Below are 20,017 nucleotides of genomic sequence, written 5' to 3' on the forward strand. Positions count from 1 at the left end.
CACTTCTGAACATATCAATCTAAGCCAACACCAGGCGGTGATCTTCAGCCCCCTGTGCGATGTGATGTTGAGCTTTCCTGTGTGACAAACACAATCCAGTCATGCATGTGTACACACTCTCACTCCTCATGCATGCTTACAACCTGCATCTGCCCACACACGCACACACACACACACACACACACGCTAAAGCATCCACAGCTGAACCGGAGCCAGAGGAGAGGAGAAGAAAGGAGGCAGCTCACAGTCAGAGCCCATTTGACTCAAACACAGCTCACTGCAGCACATGTGCAGGAGGGAATTAAGAGGACAGGTGGGCCGACATATTCAGCAATACCTGACTACAACCAGATGACAGATATTGCATGATTAAAATATTCAAGACAAGTTTAAAATACCGGTTTAAAGGTGAACAGGATGCATAAATTAATAGTGACATATCTCAACAAATACCATATTTGCAGTGTGATGAAGAGAATAGATCTTTAGTAAATTGTTTGTAAAAAGACACTTATTATTATTATTAATAAAAGTGTATAGTGCACTTTATTCAATAAAAGTCCTAATTTATATATATATATATATATATATATATATATATATATATATATATATATATATATATATATATATATATATATATAAATACTTCAGGATATTGACATATAAGATTGTCTCTGTACAATAAAGTGCAATAAGAATAAAGAATTTTAACATTATAAATAATTTTAAAAATCTCAGTTCACCCCTAAGAACCTCATAATTGAGAAACAAGCTACTCTTAAGGTATTCTAAGCATGATTTCAGCAAATCAAACTTCAAGCTTCTTTTTTTCAGTTTAAAATATCTATTTTGTACGTCAGAAACAAGGTCTTTTTTGTGATTTGCACTGGTAAGACTAGTAAGTCATGACCATCAGAGCTCTCATGGGTAAATAGTGTGTCTCCCTCTGCTGGTGAACGTACAACTGTGCAGTTAACAGTTAACAAGCACTTCACAGCTGTCTGTATGCACGCACAACAAGGTTACAAAAACATGATTCAAATAATCAAATCAATGGGCAGGTAAATTAGGATAGCTTTATCCAAACAAGCAGACTGTAATCACTTAAAATGGATGTTATCTTTACTTGATTGCAGGTAAACAAGAAGTTGAACGTAACGGTTTAACCTTGGTAATCACAAACAGATGTTTCCGATACTAACAGCGTTTAAAAAGGAAAAGAATACCGGAACACTAGTTGTCCAGGCAAATTAGAAGACCTGAAGTGACCGCTGTACAGCTGTGAATATAGTCAACCGGTATTATTTCTGTTGTAAAGATGTCATCCTGTCATGGGCATCAATAAACATTTTTAAAACTCTCAATCTTCAAAGACAGTTTCCTCTTTTTCCCCAGGCAGATGTAATAATCTGGATGGACAATTATTCATATCTGACAGAGCGGTCAGCCTTTGATGGGCAGATGAAAGATTGTTGAGAAAAATGCTCATATTCAGCTTGTGCTCAGTGATTCATCTGAGAAAGCCTCTGTGTACTTATTTATCATCTGAGAAAGCCTCTGTTATACCTTCCATATCTGACCTGAAACATACAGCATTTGAGTAAATACAAACATTAAACACATTTTATGGAGACATCTACTAGCGTATGAACATTGAATGCATAGAGTATGTATAAACATAAAAAATGTGTGCTAGATGTCAATTTATTGACAAACATGTGTGGATTACGTTCACATTTTTTATTCATCATGATAATAATAATAATTCAAAGCTTCAAACTATCTTACCAGTGTAAAAAAACAAAACTAAACTCAAAAATGAAGGAAAACCAAGATAAATTCCATTTTTGATGAAAATAATCATTAAAGTTATCAAAATACATAGACTGTATATATTATACGTATGTATACATTAATAGATCTATGTAAATAATCTTTTCAAAATATTAGGGCCATTACAACCATATATATTCTCAATGTAAAAAATACATCCATTAAAAAACGAGTGTAGCAGCCATCACTGGTTATACTGATTTTTAGGGAGTTTTCGCACAACCATTGGTTGACTCGTTTACTAAAAAATACTTTTCAGTCAAAGCTGTAATGGACACACCTTCTAAAAGGTTTGATTCGGCTACATTTTTTATATTGTCTGTTTGTAAAATCTTATCTGATAACAACTAATATTTTTAATTACACAGTTTATACAGCCTGGAAACGGTTGAGACTTGACGCAAAGAAATCCGTACAGAATAGCCCTGTCTTCCACAACAATTTTATCTGACACTACAATAAGAAGTGAAATATAGTCATCTGCATGAATTCTTTATAAGAGAATCACATTTCTTAGTCGGTGTCTGGAGTGTGTACAACGGAATTGAAATAAACTCTTTATAGGACCCAAATAAAACATAGAAAAGTCTAGAAAGCAAACTAAATAGAAACAGCATTAGCAAAACTAGAAATCAGAGTTTTGTCATTGGTATGTGTAAGTTGTTCCAGGGCCCCATCCAGAGCTCCTCTTCATCGGACAGCGTTTGCTCACATGGAGACTCTACCGACTCTTTCATCTCCCCATTGTCCACTGAGGACTCCTGCTCACAGCACCCCTTATCCTGCTCCAAACGGGCTTTATCGATGTTGGATTTGGGCCCTATGCTGTTAGGGCCCATTACACTGCACTCTTTGGAGTTAAGATTATGATCAGTAACATAGGAATGGGCAGTGGTGGTGCTTATGGTAGGCCCATTGTCTTCTGTTCCATTTAAAGGTAAATGCTCTTCATGTGTGACACCTAGCTTGTCTAGTTTTTTAAACTGTTTACCTAATCGTGTTGGTGAGCCCAGTTTTAAGTTGTTGGAGTAAGAGGGCCTTCGTGTTCGGATGATGGTACCATTTTGGGCAAGATATACAGATCCGTTGATGTTACTGTGGCTGCTGATGTTGGGTATGCGATTGCGCTGGACGTCCGGTCCACTGTCTTCTCCTGTTGAATTCGTGTCATGCTCTCGGTCCGACACCAGTTTGATTCGCTTCTTTTTGCCAGCCTGGAGATCAGAAAGAAGAATTATTAACATAAATCATCTATCAAAGAAATGCTCTCCACTAATTGGGAAAGGTAGAGACCGGGGGCTATATTCACAAACTATTTTATCTTATCACTAGGAGTCCTGCTAAGGGTTCTTAGCTATGAGTTTTTTGGTCAAATATGGCCCCAGCTGTGTAAAACAGCAATCATAAACTGAATATTGTGCACACCTCTTGTAAAGAAGATGCAGTTTCTATATCATATTAAAGCACTCATAGGGATACTGTTTTTGGAAACGGATGCATGAGAAGATTATAAGCACAAATAAGCAATTTGAAGACACAGTTTAAAGTTGGTAACGTAGGTTCACTCAAGAAAAGGAATTTGAGGAGCACACCAGAAGTGAAAAAAAGTTTATAGCATGCTATTTTCAGCAGTTGGAATTATTCAGAAGCACACCGGTATAAGAGAACAGATGGGAATCAAGTAGGATCACTTCACTCCATGGCAGTCTTTAGTTAGGTCTTACTTGGTCTCTGTTTAGAAAGCTGTAGAATCTCCAGAGTCTGAATCTGCTTCTGTGGTACCTCCGATTCCTGACTGCTGCTCAGATCCTGAGCCACTGCCGGAGGTTATGGCATCCTCATCCACCTCTGTGATTGGTGAGAGGCCTCCAAACGTCTCATCTGAACTCTGAACACTGCTCTCAGTGGCGTATGGTGTTCCCGCAGTTTCTTCTCCTGAGATCACACTTGACCTCCGTGACATTGAACCATCACTCATCTCACTTGCCGACTCTCTGCTCTCTGCTGTTTCATCCTCGTCCTCTTCTTCTTTTTCTTCAGAAGCCTCGTCGTCCTCCTCACTTTCCTCATCAATGGTGTCCTGGGAGGATCGAGTAATGATGCTCTTGCGAGAGCGACGGCTTCCTCCTGCTGATCTGGAGCTTGTGGAGCTTCTCTCACTGCCAGACATGGAAACGGCATCTGATCCAGCATCATCCGATTCAGCAGATCCGCTCATTTCTGTTCCAGATGCCTCTTCAGATCCTACCTCACCACTGCTCTCCTCACCGGACACTGAAGCTTGTGATGACCTCATTGAAGACCGGGCTGAAGACCCCTTAGAGCTGCCACCTGAACCGCTACCACTCGGAGTACCACTTGCACTTCCAGAAACACTCCCACTTCTGCTGCTCCGTGTTCCTGCGCTCGAACCCTCAGAGGAACCCTCAGTACGGGATGATTTCATTGAAGAGCGAGCAGAAGGCGGCTCTGATCCTGATCCTGACTCTTCAGTTCCTTTAGACTCATCTTCTTCAGACTCTTCCTCTGTGGCAGAGCTCTTCTCAGCACTGGACTCTTCCTCGGTTCCTGATTTTTCGGTCCCAGATCCAGACTCTTTTTCTGTTCCTGAGGTCTTTCCTGACCCTGATTCTTCTGCAGAGCCAGATTCCTCTTCTGAACCGGAGGCTGAGTCTGCCTCGGAATCCTTTTCGGTTCCTGACTTCTCAGTGCCAGATTTGGATTTACTCTCTGCATCAGATTCATCTGGCTCTTCCGGCTCTGATTCAGAATCAACTGTACTCTCATTGGCATCATCTCTGTCCAGATCCACTTTCAAATAATCTTTATCATCAGCAGAGCCTGCTACGCTGCTCCTCTCAGATGATTCTTCCTCATCCGAGCCTTTCTTTCGGCTCTCAGCCTCTGATCCACTCCCGCTGGCTTCTGGCTCGCTGACACTGATGGAGACTTTAGATTTCTTCTCTTCTCTCTCGGATTCTGCAGACTCATCCTTCTCACTTGCAGAACTACGACTGATGCTGCTTTGAGATTTTCTTCTAATTTGCAGTTTGTTTGCTAGATTAATGCGTTTCAGGACTTTCCCAAGTCGACTCCTGGCAGAGGACATTCCATCAGAGACTGGGCCCGTCCCACCCGTCAAGCTCTCTTGACTATCGATACGCCGTGCAGATGTCAGCTTGGCATAATCTTTGTCTTTCTTTCCTTTTCCAAACATCATTGGGAAGATCTTGGCCTTCTTCCATGGGGAGGTAGGTTCAGTTTTCTTCCCAGCAGCGAGCAACTTGCTGAGCTTCATGACAGACTTCAGCTTCTTTGCAGCCTTGGATTCTTCACCTTCAGCCTCTACTGGCTCCTCAGCAGAAACCTCTGGCTCTACCTGTTCAATCTCATCCTCTGGAGGGAAATCCTGGAATCCGACTCTCTTTCCACGCCCACGACCTCTCCCTCGCCCACCTCGCCCTCTAGCCCGACCCTGTTGTGACATCATTTCTTTCAAAACAATCTTATCAATAAAGGTTACTAATATTAAATGGCCAAACTCTACAATAAATGATTCTTGAAATTAAAGTGGTATCCTTTTGGCAATGAAAAAAGAAACCATTCTTTCTGTAACATTTTCTTCAAGTTTTCTATGAATGATTGTGTAAGATTACCTCTGGTCCACCATGGTAATATCCTTCATCTTCCATTATGGCCTCTCCATACTCATCATACATGGGTGTAATCAGCCTTCTGCGACTGCCGTAGGGTGGATAGGGATCATACCTAGATAAAACAATGGAAAAAATATATATGAACGTACATCAAAGTTATTGTGTGCACAAATATTATAAATAATTTACAATTTTTGGATTTAGCCCATCTTTTCAATCACAAGGTCTTTTTCAACAATTAAAAGTTTGTCTTGACACATGTTGCTTTTCTATTTTATTTTAAATCAAATAAGTGTACTTGAATTAATATATTTTTTATTCTGCTTCCCATTCTTTGTTCTACCTCAATTGTGAGTATTGTGAATTTAAACAGATTTGAAAATAGGTACACTTATTGAAGGTGGGATAGGCAAAACAGATGCCTCATTACACTCACAATCAACATCAGCCCATGTGTAGCTCCACCCACGCAGGACAAACAGCCCCTGTGATCCAGGGATTAAAGTCTAAACCCCCATTAAAGATTCCTAAGCTCTCTAAATAGCCCTGGATCTTCAGCAGGCCGGGTCTCTCTGATAGCAGGTGCAGTTCAGCCTGACAGAAGTGCAACATTTATCTTCCCTACTCTCTTCCTTGATGTCTGCGAAATCAAAGCCATCCTTCTTTCTCAAAGGCCTTGACTATGGACAAAAAAACCTTGACATTCAAAGGATTTGGATGAAAGTTTGAGGGAATTCTCAAAAAAACAATTCTCTTTTCTGCATAAAATTGATAATCAATTTTTGGAGCAAATCCTTTAAATGTCATCCTTCTAGAAGATACATTCCCTGAGATGTAAACTTACCTAGTGCTAAGATAAATAGCTAGATGAACAAGTGTTTTGCATCATATCTTTTTTATATTGTGTACTTTAGCATGACTGGAATCTGGATTGACTGATCTGCATCAAGGTCTGGAACTATCCATTTTAAAATGTTAAATAAGACCTTAAGAAGTCTATCATCAGCGGTTTTGATGTCTTGATCTTGATGTTAAAGCACATCATCTGTTCTGTGGTGCTCACAGCTAACACTCAGAACACTACAGAGGCCTTTAAGACCATCTGCTGCAACACAAATCGAATGACTCTACCAAATGTAATAGAGGGTGCCATTACACTTGAGTCTGATCTTTGAAAGTCCTACTAGCAAACATGCGGCTCACGTCTTAATGAATCCACTGAGCTTAGCTAAAGATGGCTGTGTGGAGGTGAGGGCACATTAATCTCATCAAAGCTTCCAGCATCTCCTCAGATGGGCTGACGTTAAACCATGCAGTTCAGCATTTGCAACATTTGCAAGAGCATCTGTTAAAATTGTAAAGCTGTTCCGATGGTACATTATGTTTCAATTTGAGAGTGTTTACACCACTTTCTCTCACTTCTGCTGTCACCTTCTGCTTGCATACACAAGATGCTCAATTAGTGTATTGTATTCACTACAGGCCTGCACAAGTCTTTAACTACAGAGCCTCTGTTTGTCTGGTTGCAGTTTTTTTAAACGGAGGACTCAGGTGTCTTGGCATCATCAAAACAATTACAAAAGTTGGATTTGTGAAAGTAGAGAATTACTGAAGAAGTGACTGAAATCCAAAGGACGTGGGATACAGGCAAAAAAGAGGGGCAAGAATTACATACTTCACCTTTAAGAGAGGATGTAAATATATCTGAAATACACAAACTCAGTCTGGAACAAAGACACATTAGCCTTGTGTATACTCTAAACTCACCCTTGATCGTAGCTATAGTAGTCTTGGGTATAGTAATCCTGCCCAGGGTCGATACCAGATTCCATGGAGAGAGCCTAAAATACAAACATAAAGACAGATGTCAGACTTCATCTTCAAACAGGCTCCTAAAATTAGTCAGGGTTTGGTGCACAATTGATACAGTCAATACCTTTTCTGGCACACTGTGTGCTTGTTCACCATCACTGTAACTTGAACTGGAAATGCAAATGAACATCTACACTGCCATTCAAAAGTTTGGGGTCTGATTTTCAATGTTTTTTTTAAAGAATCCTTTATTCTCACCGTGGTTTATCATTTATTTTATTGAAAATGACAATAAAAACATATACTGAAAAATATAGATGCAATTTCATAATGACAGTTTTCTATTTTTATATATTTAAAAATGTAGTGATTAAGCTTCATTACTTTAGTCTTCAGTGTCACATGATTCTTCAGAAATCACACTATGATGATTTGGTGTTAAAGAAACATTAATTTTTATTATCAATGTCAAAAACAGCTCGTTTTTTGTGGATTCTTTAAATAATAGAGAGTTCAAAAGAATAGCGTTTATTTAAAGTAGAATTATGAACTGAATGGATCCTTGCTGAATATATATATATATATATATATATATATATATATATATATATATATATAATAACATCTTTAGTAACAATAGGAAGATTTGGAAAACGAAGGAAAGGCATGCAGAAAAACAGAGATGCTACCTCAGGCCGGAGCAGAGAGGGTCTCAATAGCTGCTGCTGCTGGCACAGTCACAAAGAGAAGAGAGGGAGAGGAGAAAAAAGATTTGACACTAAGAGAGAATACATGAGAGGCAGCACCGAATAAAAGGCAAAGACAAAGAGAATAGCAAGAAAAGATGTTGCTGCATACATTTAAAATGAATGATCAGATAGAGAACATGACAGAAAAAAAAGATATGCATTAAAAACAGGAAAGTGGGGGAGAAAAAACAAGCTCCTGGTGAGAAAGATAATGGCGGAGATGCAGATGAGGGGAAAATGTTCCATGTTAAGAAGTAGACTCAACTTTAAAAGCTAAAGTGCTTGAAAGGTCAGAAAAGGTTGTGTTTGACAGCATGCATATGCAACCTATATGCATTAACTTCCCAACTTAGACATTGATGTGACATGTTCTCGCTGCAAAATTATGTGTGCAGGCAGAACTAAGAAAAGACAAGACTTCAATTTACACTCCTTAGTGGGGTGTAAATGTAAGTTTAATGGCAAAGTTTCAATTGCTCCCTTCATCTCATTGAGATTCCAGTGTAAGCCTCTTACAAGGCACTATTGGCAGCCTGAAGTGACAAGGGAACAGAGCACTCTTACCTTCGACTTATTAAAGAAAAGGGCTATATATTTAATCAACTACATAGAACTGGATTTTAACGTTTAATGAAAATCTAAGAGGTGCCTGCCAATGCAAAAGTTACTATCATGATGCCGTGATGAGGTTTCATAAATTTCATAGTTAGAATTAGGAGTTTCTTCAAAATCTTGACTTAAAGTATAAATGATAGAAATAGTGATCAGATCAAAGGAAATGTAAGAAAAAAACAACTCACCTCTCTGCCAAAGCCACGCCTGCTGGAAGAGAGAAAGAGAGAGAGAGAGAGAGAGAGAGAGAGAGAGAGAGAGAGAGAGAGAGAGAGAGAAAATTATTATAAAGAATGACATAGCTGAAAATGTGACATTTGTTGACTAGCTAAGTGATTTTAGACTTGTTGTTGTAAAGTATGACTCACTTTTATGCATTTCAACACTTCCTGTCCTCTCTTATCACTGGACCAGAATGAAAACACCATATTTAAATGGAAAAGCACTTGAAAGATAAAAACGCACTCAGGGAAATGGGGCAGATAGTCCTGACACAAGCAGTTTTACCTACAACGAAGACTTCACATGCACGTTAATCTGCTTTTCCCAAACAAGTCATTTTCTGATGAATGGTAAACCACCATATGCACTCATACTCACCTGTATTTAATGCAGTGGCTATAAATTGTCCTATCATACACTAGCAAATTCTGCAAGAAAGTTTCATTTGAAGGGTTTTCTCATGGGCCGAGAACGAAACTCACTAAGTGATTAAAACACTGTGACAAATGAGCCGCATGTTGTTCAGTGTCTGTGTGTGTGTACCTGCTATTCCCAACCTAAATTTTGACCTTGTGGGAACATTTTTTGGGGCCACCAAGAGGCAACAAGCATATAAATCAGAATAAATACAGAATTATTATTATTTTTTGAAAATCTAATAGTGCAGAAAGGGGTGGCTCTAGGGTAAGGAAATAGAAAATACAGTTTGTTGAGTGTAAATACCATTAAGCATATGGAAAGTCCCCATAAACCAGAGTGTGTGTGTTTTAACTGGCTATTTTGGAACAAAATTAATTAATTAATTAATTACATCTGGGCCCTCAAAACTATTCATGAGGCGAAAATAAAATAAAATAAATACTAGACACTGGACATTGGACACACATTAAAACACACTATATATGTATCCATAAACTGTCCTATCAAATACAAATACACACATTTCCAGGAAGGTTACATTTAGTTACTTTTAAGTGATTGAAACACTATGAAAAACGAGCAGCATGTTGTTCTGAGTGTGTGTGTACTTGCATAACAATAACAAGAAGAAATGTCCTCAAAACTATTCATAGGATCAAAAATAAAATAAAATTAAATTAACAATCTCATGGAGACTGTTAGGTCAGACTTCCTTGAACAATCCTTTAAAGATAGGAGGACACACAACACATCAAAACAAAAAAAAAACATTATAGTAAGATACCCTTTTAACAGACAAATTTTTGAGATAAAGTACTCTCATTTTCTAAAAGAGCAGGAGAGAGTGGTTTTATTTAGAGTGTGGTGAACCAGGGAACATGAAAGGAGGCAGGAAGCGAGGAGGACATGAACACAGGAGAGAAAAAAGAGAATTAGGGTTAGTAATGTCAACCGCAGACTCATCGATTGATTAATTAAATTTCTCCAGACCTCGCTGTCTGTGTTTTCATCCTGCTGAGCCATTCCTCTGAACCTACAAAAAAAGCCCTGACACATACACAACATCCACAATCGGGAGAAAAATTTCATAATTGTAAGATTAAAAGTCATAATTGCCTTTTTTTGATTTTGTGGAGGAAACAGACTTTCGCATTTATTCTACCTACAACAATACAATAGACAGCGTGTTATTTATGTGTTCTAAGACCAGTGATTTATGTGCAAACTGAGTGGATGTTGTGTGTGTGTCAGGTCTTATTTGTAGGTTATAACCCGCTCAGCAGGATGAAAGCACAGACGGCGAGGTCTGAGGAAATTTTATTAATCAAACAATGAGTCTGCCTTTGACATCACTAACCCTAATTCTCTTTTTTTTCTCATCTCAGCATTTATTCTCTTAAAAATAGTTCTTATGGAGTTTTTTTGACGTTTATAACAGCAAAATCAATAGTTAATGTGATATTATATCAATTATTTTGATTGTGTATGCGTGTGTCACAGATCACAGCACATCTGTTTTCATATAGATTTATATGTCCTCATATCTTTCAGAGATTGTTCATTTAGTCTGACCATATACTTGTGTTTGCATTTCACAGTTTTGACTTCTTTGCAAGCAACGAAGTGACAATTGTGAAATAATGCTATTTTTTACTCCCTGGCAGAAGCAGGCTTCCATTAATAGCCTCAGTGTAATTTCACCTCATTTCTATGTAATAAAATAACCTCACACATTGGAACCGAAGATGAGACATTAGCGGATCGGTGAGCATTTGCTTAAGGGATGATGACAGGTTTTAAACAGATTTTTCGATATGGATGAGGACGACGCCGTTTGCAGACCCTAGCTGAGATATTGTAGGAGAGGTTTGTGTGAATGGAGAGACATTGACTGAGCGCCTGATGGGGTGAATTTAGCGGAGCGAATGTCCCACTGCCATGTGCCACATAAACGATTAGCGGCATTGTTTAATCCCTACGTGATTCTTGTCTGCTTGCGTTTCTGAAAGGGCACAAACATCAGCAGGACCGAACAGAGACAGGAAAGCTTCAGGAGGTCTGGCACTCTAGACAGCATTTAAAAAGGGTTAGTGAGAGTGAAAGAACAGGGGAAAGAGATAGAGAGAGAGATACAGAATAAATCAGAAAGAAGTATAAAGAATGACCTGTTTTTAACCTTCAAAACCAAGCCTATTTACTTTCTTAATGCATGTTCCTAGTCTTATTTTTGAATGATTCACCAGTGCTCGTTATTCTAAATAAAAATGTCTCTTTCGAATCTATAATAAAAATGCAATAATCTGCTCTTCCTTTGAAATGACCTTCCTTTTACATTGACATTACTCAGGCTGTGCAGGCTATTGGATTATTTGATTCAATTCAACTTTTTTCCTTTTTTCAGATTGTACTAAACTGATTAAACAAAATCTGATCTTTAATTATAAAACTCATCCCAATCAGACTTGATAATAATCTCTGTCACCAACTTTATCATGAACGAACACTCCTGCCATGATAACAGCTCCTCACACCTACATCTGTCTGCTAGGAAGCACTATTTAAACATTCAAATATTCACAAAGAGTGACAATCAGTTCAAATATTAGCTTGATTAAACTGATAAAAAGTTGTTGTTTTTTTTATTTCACATAAGTGTCATATATTGGTAAAACATTATTCCACTTGCTTAAATTTTCTTAGAAATGTGAAAACTGATGGCATGCAAATTATTATATGCTATGCATATTGTGAAAAAAACGATATAAATGTTAAAATATAAATATGCAATATAAATATTCTTAAAAAAATATGCACTACTGTTCAAAAGTTAAGGGTCTGTAAAATGTCCCATTTCTCACCATCATTTATTTGATCAAAAATAGAGCAAAAACAATAATATTGTAAAATATTAAAATAACTGTTTCTATTTTTAGATATTCTAAAATGCAATTTATTCATTTGATGCCTTTGATATTATTCCAGTGTTTCAGAAATGATTTTAATATTCTGATTTGCTGCTCAAGAAACACATTTGTTATTTTGAAGCATGAAAATATCAAATAATATTTTACTGGAAACCAGGATGCTGTTTTTTCAGGATCCTTTGATGAATAAAAAGTTAGGGTGCAGCATTTATTTAAAATAGAATGTTTTTGTAATAACAAATACTGTAACTTTTTGCTGAATGAAAGCATTAATTTCTTTTAAAAACTGACCAAATGTTTGAAGAGTAGTGTTAAATTTCAGAGAGCTTATCATATTACCAGCATTACTAAAACAAACAAGCAAACGAAGAACATTCTACAATTTGAAAACACAATAACATGATTAAATTAAAAATAATAATAAAGAAAATTGTTTAGAGGTAGCATGTTCTACATAAACATACATATTCACTTCTCTGATCAGTATGCAAATTACTGTTAAAATAAAACATACTTTTAAAAGCCTCTTTATTATAATCCACTAGATCTGTTCTTATAAAAATATTATTTGTTTAAATGTAAAAATGTAATTCTTCACTCCCTTTCTCTATATTCTATTTGATTTACAAATGCACAAGAGACCACTTTATCAAGTTTAAAGACAAATCACTTATAACATAAAAACACACAAAACTATAACCTTTTGACCTTCTTTGCAATATATTATAAAGTGGGTAACACTTTATTTTGATGGTCCCTTATGACCTACATGTCCACTAACTTTCATTAGAATGTTCATAAGGGACCAACAAAATAAAATGAAATCATAGTGAAATCAAGTGCTCTCAAAGTGCCCTGAAAATTATACTCATACAAGTAAGTAATGAAATAGACAGAGGTGTAGTAAAAATGATAGCAAAAGAGTTCAAGAGTTCCAGAGTGGGCGGAGTTTCTTATTCTGCTGTGATTGGGTAGTTTAGGAGCTGAGCAGAGGAGTCTGAATCTGATTGGATGCTATATGTTTCACCTGGTTTAGATTCTGGCTCTTTAAGAACAGTCGTGAAGTCATTAAGTCCTCCTTCGCAAATGCTGTCACCTTTCACATCAAGGCTGTTGGCAGATCTGCTTGTGTTCTTGAGGATCCCTTTCAGCTTAGGTGTAGGAGTCGGAGACTGAGCAGGGGATTCAGGAGACTGAACAGGAGTTGGGGTGGGTGGTGGGGTGGAGTCCTGTTGCACAGGTGGAGGAGAAAGTAAAGAACAAGAAGGGACAGGAATAGGGGTTGGTGGACTTTCTGGAGAGTCTGAAATGAATTCCAGCGTGATCTCACAAGGCTCCACCGTCATGTAATTGGATATACTAGAACTGAACTTTCTCAGGACAGGTGGAGTGGGACGCTGAGCCATGGGTGGGGGAGGGGTCTCGCCGTCACCCACTGTGATGATAATGCATGGTGGGATGTCCTTGCCAACAGATATTGGACTGGAGGAGAACATGAAAGCAGTAAGCAGCGGGTCGTCCGGATCTAGAGACGCGTAAGAGTCCCGGCTCTGCCTCGGCGTCCGTTCGGCTAAAGCTTGTTGCTCAAACTGTCTCGCTTGTTCTCGGACCGACAGCTTCGTTTCTGTGCTTCGACCACTTTGATCAACATCAGCATCTAGTTCTTCCCTGCTGTCCTTAAGCCCCGCCTTCAGCTCTTGCTCCTCCCATTCAGCAGGGTCCCAAAGAGCCTGTCGGCGCAGAGCATCGTAAAGCCCTCGTCCTCGAAACGGGACGGCAAGGACCAAGAAGTCATCTGGCTGATGGGGCTTGTTGGAGTTGGGACGTCACTGTCCAAAAACCCACTCACCCTTTGCACCTCAGTGATAGGCTCGGGACTACTTGACGCTCCATCCTGGTAAAGAGGATTTTGCGTGGTGAGCGGCCGTTGATCTGAGAGGAACGTGATGTTGCTTTCCGACTTGGGCAACTTGTCATGCAACTTTCCGTTTCCGGAACACAGTTTGTGAGCGGCGATAGCACGAGAGGCGAAGGCTCTTATGAGATTCTGTCGATCTGCCTCCTCGATTACAGACTTTCGGCGCCTTCTGCAGCCCACGAGAGAAAATGAAAGGAGAGAAGGTTGAAGCTTGTGTGGAAAGAGACAGGAAGGAATTGAGGGAAGAGAACAGCCATTGGAGGACAGAGCGCTAATGACCCACTACACAAAAATCCTTCACTTTAATGGACTTTGAAAAGAGCTTGGCCAACCAAATTTGCTCAAGATTTTACATTTAGCTTTAAAAAGGGCTAAAGCAAATACTCTTAGTCAGGACTTCTGAGACAAATAGTCTTTATGCTGCGTTTGAGTCAGAAAGCAGAATGTGCAAGATTCTATTTGGAAAAGTTCAATACAGGAATTATGATGTGTTAATGATAGAGATTCACTAGAGAACCAATAAAATGCAAACTTTTAAAGAAAAAGATGCCTAAACACAGATAATGAGCTTTTTTTGTAGATAATCCTAGGGCATAACCAATGAGCCAGTGTAAAGACATACTTTCTTCTAAACAACATCTGCAGTTTACTGTGGCATCTGAAAATCTGGCAGATGCATGGCGCGAGAAGATTCTACGCTATGTTGATCTCATATTTAATGTCTTTTTCTATTTTAATGCTACAGATTTACGTAGCAAATAAGAACAGTTAAAACTATCAAATACATTTGTGTCAAAAAAGATTTTCTGTTTAACTAAAGAATATGTAAAATATTGATACAGTATCTTTCATTAGCTGGCATGAGATTCAAAAATAAATTATTAGGTTTTTACAATTGCTATTTTTTTGAAATACAATTCTGGTAGTCTTTGGTATATGAAAACAAAACAAATTACTTTTATGATTCTTTTCCCACAAAATGGTGCTCCACCTATGATCAATAAAAAAATATAATTTTTCTTTTCTGCACTCACTCATGAGAGTACTGAAAACCGCAAATGAAACAGATGCGCCTTTAACCCCTGATATACCTGCAAAACAAAGGATAGCACTGCCACGTTTCTTTATACACCATCATCTAGTCCTTGAGCAATGTGATATAGTCTGAGAAATTAAGTAGGAACACCCTACATCTGACTTTGTAAGGAACGCAGCAATAATACATTGAATGCAAGCAGGCATCAGAATTTTGTATTTCCAGCTACGAAGTACAAAGCTCATACACTAGCACTCATAAACCAGTCCGAAATCCCTATCTGTTGAGATAATCTATATTCAAACATCAATCAAGATGAGCTGTGACAATGGCGAGTCTAAAAGTGAAGGACGTGCGAAGCGTGTTTGTTTGCTTTGAGGAGAGAACTGCGAGGAACCACTAGAGCCGGGAGGCGAGGGGCTTTATCTAGCCAAACTACTAAAGCTTTAATCCTCTACAGAGCTACACACATGTATCTGTGCATTTTTTCTTTTTAAACAGTAAATAGTATCAAAATGTTCCTTTCAATATGCAATTCGACATGAACCAAGGGTAAAAACAGATGAAATGGTAAAGAAAACTAGCGGAGCAGTTATACAGCGACTAGAAACTACAAACCACAAACGTAAGTCAAGAGGGATTTTAAAATATATTGATAGCAAGCGTGTAAGAAAGATCACTGCAGGGAAATGCAGCATATTTTATGTTACTCACTGTAGTCCAAGCCTGGAAAATGCAGAGAGAAGATGAAAATGAATGAAACATGAGAGGAAAAATGCATGCAGACAGAGGGATATGATGACAATTTAACACAGGCAGGCCTTGTTCACATTTGGCATTAGCATGCGTTTCCAGTGACTGAATCCAAAGCGGAAAATTGACCACAAAAAACAGCAAATGGAAGTGCACACAAAACCATGTTCCACAAAGGTGTAAATGCAAATGTGCTTTTATCAATCGCATACAGTACTAACTGTACTACAGTACTAAGTAATATATATACTGTAAGTGGTGTTTTCTGTAAATAAGTGAAATCATATCTCTATTCAAATCGCAAGAGACAAGCACGGGAGAGCAAGGAAATAATTGAATCCTGCTAAATAATATCCGGATACTGTCGGGATATGAAATGCATGTTAATATCCGATGTAAAGAGGTCTATGAGACACATATAAAAGGTAAATAGAGAAGAAATGTAACCACTCATCTTTTTAATCATTCATTGCACATGTGAACGAAATGTGCAATATGATATGCAGAACACGTATAAAATATAGTAGAATTTCAGTGGGACGGGAATGTGAAGAAAATATACATTAGAATTGTTTAGGCACTGACATAATTTCCACTAAAATTATGTGTCTAAAACCTAAAAACTAAGCTAAAAAATAAAACCATAAAAAAATTCCACGCATTTTTATTACTTGAAATGAAAAAATATATATATCTATGTAAAATTAAAAAAATTGTTGCCAAAGCAACAGTTAGCATTTTCATTTAGTTTAATTGTTCCAAAAATAAATAAATCTATAAAAAAGAAATAAAGTTATACATACTATTTCGACAAAAAACTACAAAATTACCCAAAATGTTACATTTAAAATACAGTATTAAAACAATATATGTTTTTAATGAAATTTAAATTATTTGAAATAGAATTAAACTTGACCCTGGACCACAAAACCATTCGTATGGGTCAACTGTCTTGCTGAATAAATACGTTTACATTGATGTATGCTTTGTTAGGATATTTGGAGATAAAACTATTTTAAAATTGCTACAAATATATCCATATGGTTATGGTTTTGTGGTCCAATACAGCACCTGCATTAAAAACCATTCCTTCCTCTGTGTTCAGCAGAACAAAGAAATTCATACAGGTTTGATATATATATATATATATATATATATATATATATATATATATATATATATATATATATATATATATATATATATATACAAATACATGAGCAAACGAGCAAACGAGTAAACAAATTCTACCTTAATGTTCTTTTCTGTTGATGGTATTAGACTGCTGTTCAGAAACACGGTCCAACAATCTCAGCATCTATTCTAATGGATTCAATTCAAAACCGCGTCTTTTTCTCTGTCTATTTGTGTTAGCAGCTGCATTTGTTTTGATTGCATTAAATCAAAAGCACTTTAAAAGGCTTTACCTGAGGGACGCAGATGCTGTGCTGCGGCTATAATCTTTTAATCTATTAACATTTCACTCCACTCACAACAGCCTTTCGCTTGGCAATGGACTCCTGCTGCACCAAACCCACGCGTCCGGTGAATACATCTCTATGGATGGACTCAGTATTAAAGCCAAAAACACAGCTAATTTATCAAAGAAACAAATAAAAAAGGAACAGTTTCTCCCTTTGGAGAATGTCAAGGAAAAACTCATTTCTTTTTCAAACAAAGAACCGGGTCAGGAAATTAAAAGGGTTCTTCATAAAAGACTTTCTTTTACCTCCATGTAGCATGAAATGAGATATTTAGCAGAATGATCATGCTGTCTTTTGTCCATACAAATGATAACGGGTGGCTTTGTTGTTTCTTATTCACATATTTAGAATGAGTTTAATGTCTATGACCTTTAATGTTGTTGGCTCTTTTATGCGTGGTACAGTATGTTTATGACTTAGTGTAATGCAACTTGACTATGTAATGATTAAAATTGGACTACTTTTACTATACTAAAACATTTGGGTGTAAAACCCATTTCCACTCAATGATTGTTATACATTTCAACAATAATTACAAAGAAATGCACATTAAATTGAAAGTGAATTTTTAAAGTAGAGAGACCGAAACAGACTTTTCTTAAAAAGATAAAATTAATTGTATAGATCAAATTGATTGATTTTTCTTTTATGGCAAAATACATATTAAGAATGCATATTAAGTGTAGATCATGTTCCATGAAGATATTTTGTCAATTTTCTACCGTAGATATATCAAAACCTTTAGTAATATGCCTTTTAGTAAAAATTAGTAATATGCCTTGCTAAGAACTTCATTTGAACAACTTTAAAGATGACTTTCTCAACATTTACAGATTACAGATTTTCAAATCCATACGTATTGTTAAAATGGAAAATGGAAAATTAATTACTCAGCTTTCAGATGATGCATAAATCCTAATTTTGAAAAATTGACAATTCATTCATTTTGTTGTCCATATTTTACCAAGTTATACATTTTATAATGTACTTATGGACTACTTTTATGGTGCTGATTTGGTCTGTAATATTTTTGTAGTGTCATATAGTTTTTGAACAATTTCAGAAAGAAATTTAGGGCAAAATTGGGGCTAACTATTCTTGATTTTCCAACAAATACACACCCAAATGTTGTTAATCATCTCTCTGCTGTCTGTGCTGAAGTTTAAGGGCAGGTAACTTACATGCCGCCGTCTCCCAGCTCCTCGTAGAGATTGGTCTGAGCGCCACCTCCTGTTGATTTTCCGGCAGGAAGAGCCATCTGGATACGGGCTGTTTTGGCACACTCGGTCTGCCTCCTGTAAAGCACCACCAAAGAGTGAGTTTCCTTCTTTTCAAAAGGCTCATTTCAGCTCTATTATAGAAGGATATGAGGTCTGGAGCTCCGGCATCTCTCATTTGATCTGTTCCAGCACTTTTTATTCATGCAATGCAAAATATCATGGGTTATTCAGCTCCTTTCACACTGAGATGAGGTGTTTTATTAGGAGGGAGCTGAACCCGGCTCACTTTGTACTCTATGAGGTCATGAAACCAGTCATTTCTGTTCATTTTCGAAGACATAGCTATTGTGCTGGAATCAGAGAGGGCTGGAGTGAGTATGTTCTCCGCGTCTCATCTCAATTCATGCATTCCACTCGTATGTTTCTGTTTTAAAGAACTGAACCGAATAATGAGGGCAAATAATTCATCAAAAACAAGAATCTGAACTTACTCTTTGAATCTGAGCGCAGGGTCCACATGCAGTGACAGGAAGTGCAGGGGAAAAGGGAGAAGAAAGGAAATATATAAGATAATTAGGCACAGAAATAACAAAACACAAACAGTGTAATACAATATACCTGCAAACAAGAGGACAAATGTTTAGAAAGTGGATATTACACACGCATCCAAATACACTATATATTTTCAAAATGTAAACAGTATACACATATATTACGTAGACAAAAACGTTTTGGTTGTGATAAATCATGATTAATTATTTGACACCACTAAATATAATATAATATAATATAATATAATATAATATGGATACACAACCCTACAGAGGCCAGGTGGTTTTTAAAGATGGATGGATAATATACCCTGTTAAATATGAAAATATAAGAAAAAATGGATATATTATTATATTATATTATATTATATTATATTATATTATATTATATTATATTATATTATATTATACCACAAAATACCAGAGGACAAATGGTTTAGAAAATGAATGGAAAATAATGGTGGAAATTGTAAGTAACATAATATAACATTTTAAATTAATTATCCTACTGTATGTCTTTTTAAAAGCATTAAGTGCCTTTAAATGCCATTTTGAAACCACTCTTTTTAAAGAAAATATTTCTATTGCACATACATTAATTGCCATACACGACTATATTTGTCATTAAGTTTAGCTCATTGCGTAATAGATCATGACCATAATTCATATTTTCAATCGACTGGAAGTCCAAACTCTAATTTTACAGGTCAGAAAATGCTCATAGTGTTAAACCATGCAGCCTATTTTGGAATGCTGCAGGTGTGAGTGTATAATTCATGCTGTAAAACGCGATAAGAGCACAGGATAACCCTGCTTTATCCCAT

General features: G+C 37.0%; 1 protein-coding gene across 14 annotated transcripts in view; it reads right to left on the reverse strand.

Moving 5' to 3' along the window:
* Window positions 1-906: 906 nt before the first annotated feature.
* The window catches only part of pcdh15a (protocadherin-related 15a), a 159,518-nt gene continuing 140,407 nt past the window's right edge, over window positions 907-20,017 (reverse strand). For 5 of the 14 annotated variants that reach the window (XM_043254592.1, XM_043254587.1, XM_043254591.1 and 2 more), the window contains 7 exons: window positions 19,134-19,142; window positions 18,604-18,717; window positions 8,854-8,875; window positions 7,994-8,032; window positions 7,260-7,333; window positions 5,493-5,604; window positions 907-3,050 (listed from right to left, as the gene is read on the reverse strand). In XM_043254592.1, the coding sequence (XP_043110527.1) occupies window positions 2,469-3,050; window positions 5,493-5,604; window positions 7,260-7,333; window positions 7,994-8,032; window positions 8,854-8,875; window positions 18,604-18,717; window positions 19,134-19,142 (952 nt within the window). In that variant the 3' untranslated portion in view covers window positions 907-2,468. Of the gene's footprint in view, window positions 3,051-5,492; window positions 5,605-7,259; window positions 7,334-7,993; window positions 8,033-8,853; window positions 8,876-9,033; window positions 9,071-18,603; window positions 18,718-19,133; window positions 19,143-20,017 lie in introns of those variants that run through there. The other 9 variants (XM_043254590.1, XM_043254589.1, XM_043254588.1 and 6 more) reach the window with 9 other exon arrangements.

The sequence above is a fragment of the Puntigrus tetrazona genome, chromosome 13 (genome assembly GCF_018831695.1).
Source record: "Puntigrus tetrazona isolate hp1 chromosome 13, ASM1883169v1, whole genome shotgun sequence".
Lineage (NCBI taxonomy): Eukaryota > Metazoa > Chordata > Actinopteri > Cypriniformes > Cyprinidae > Puntigrus > Puntigrus tetrazona.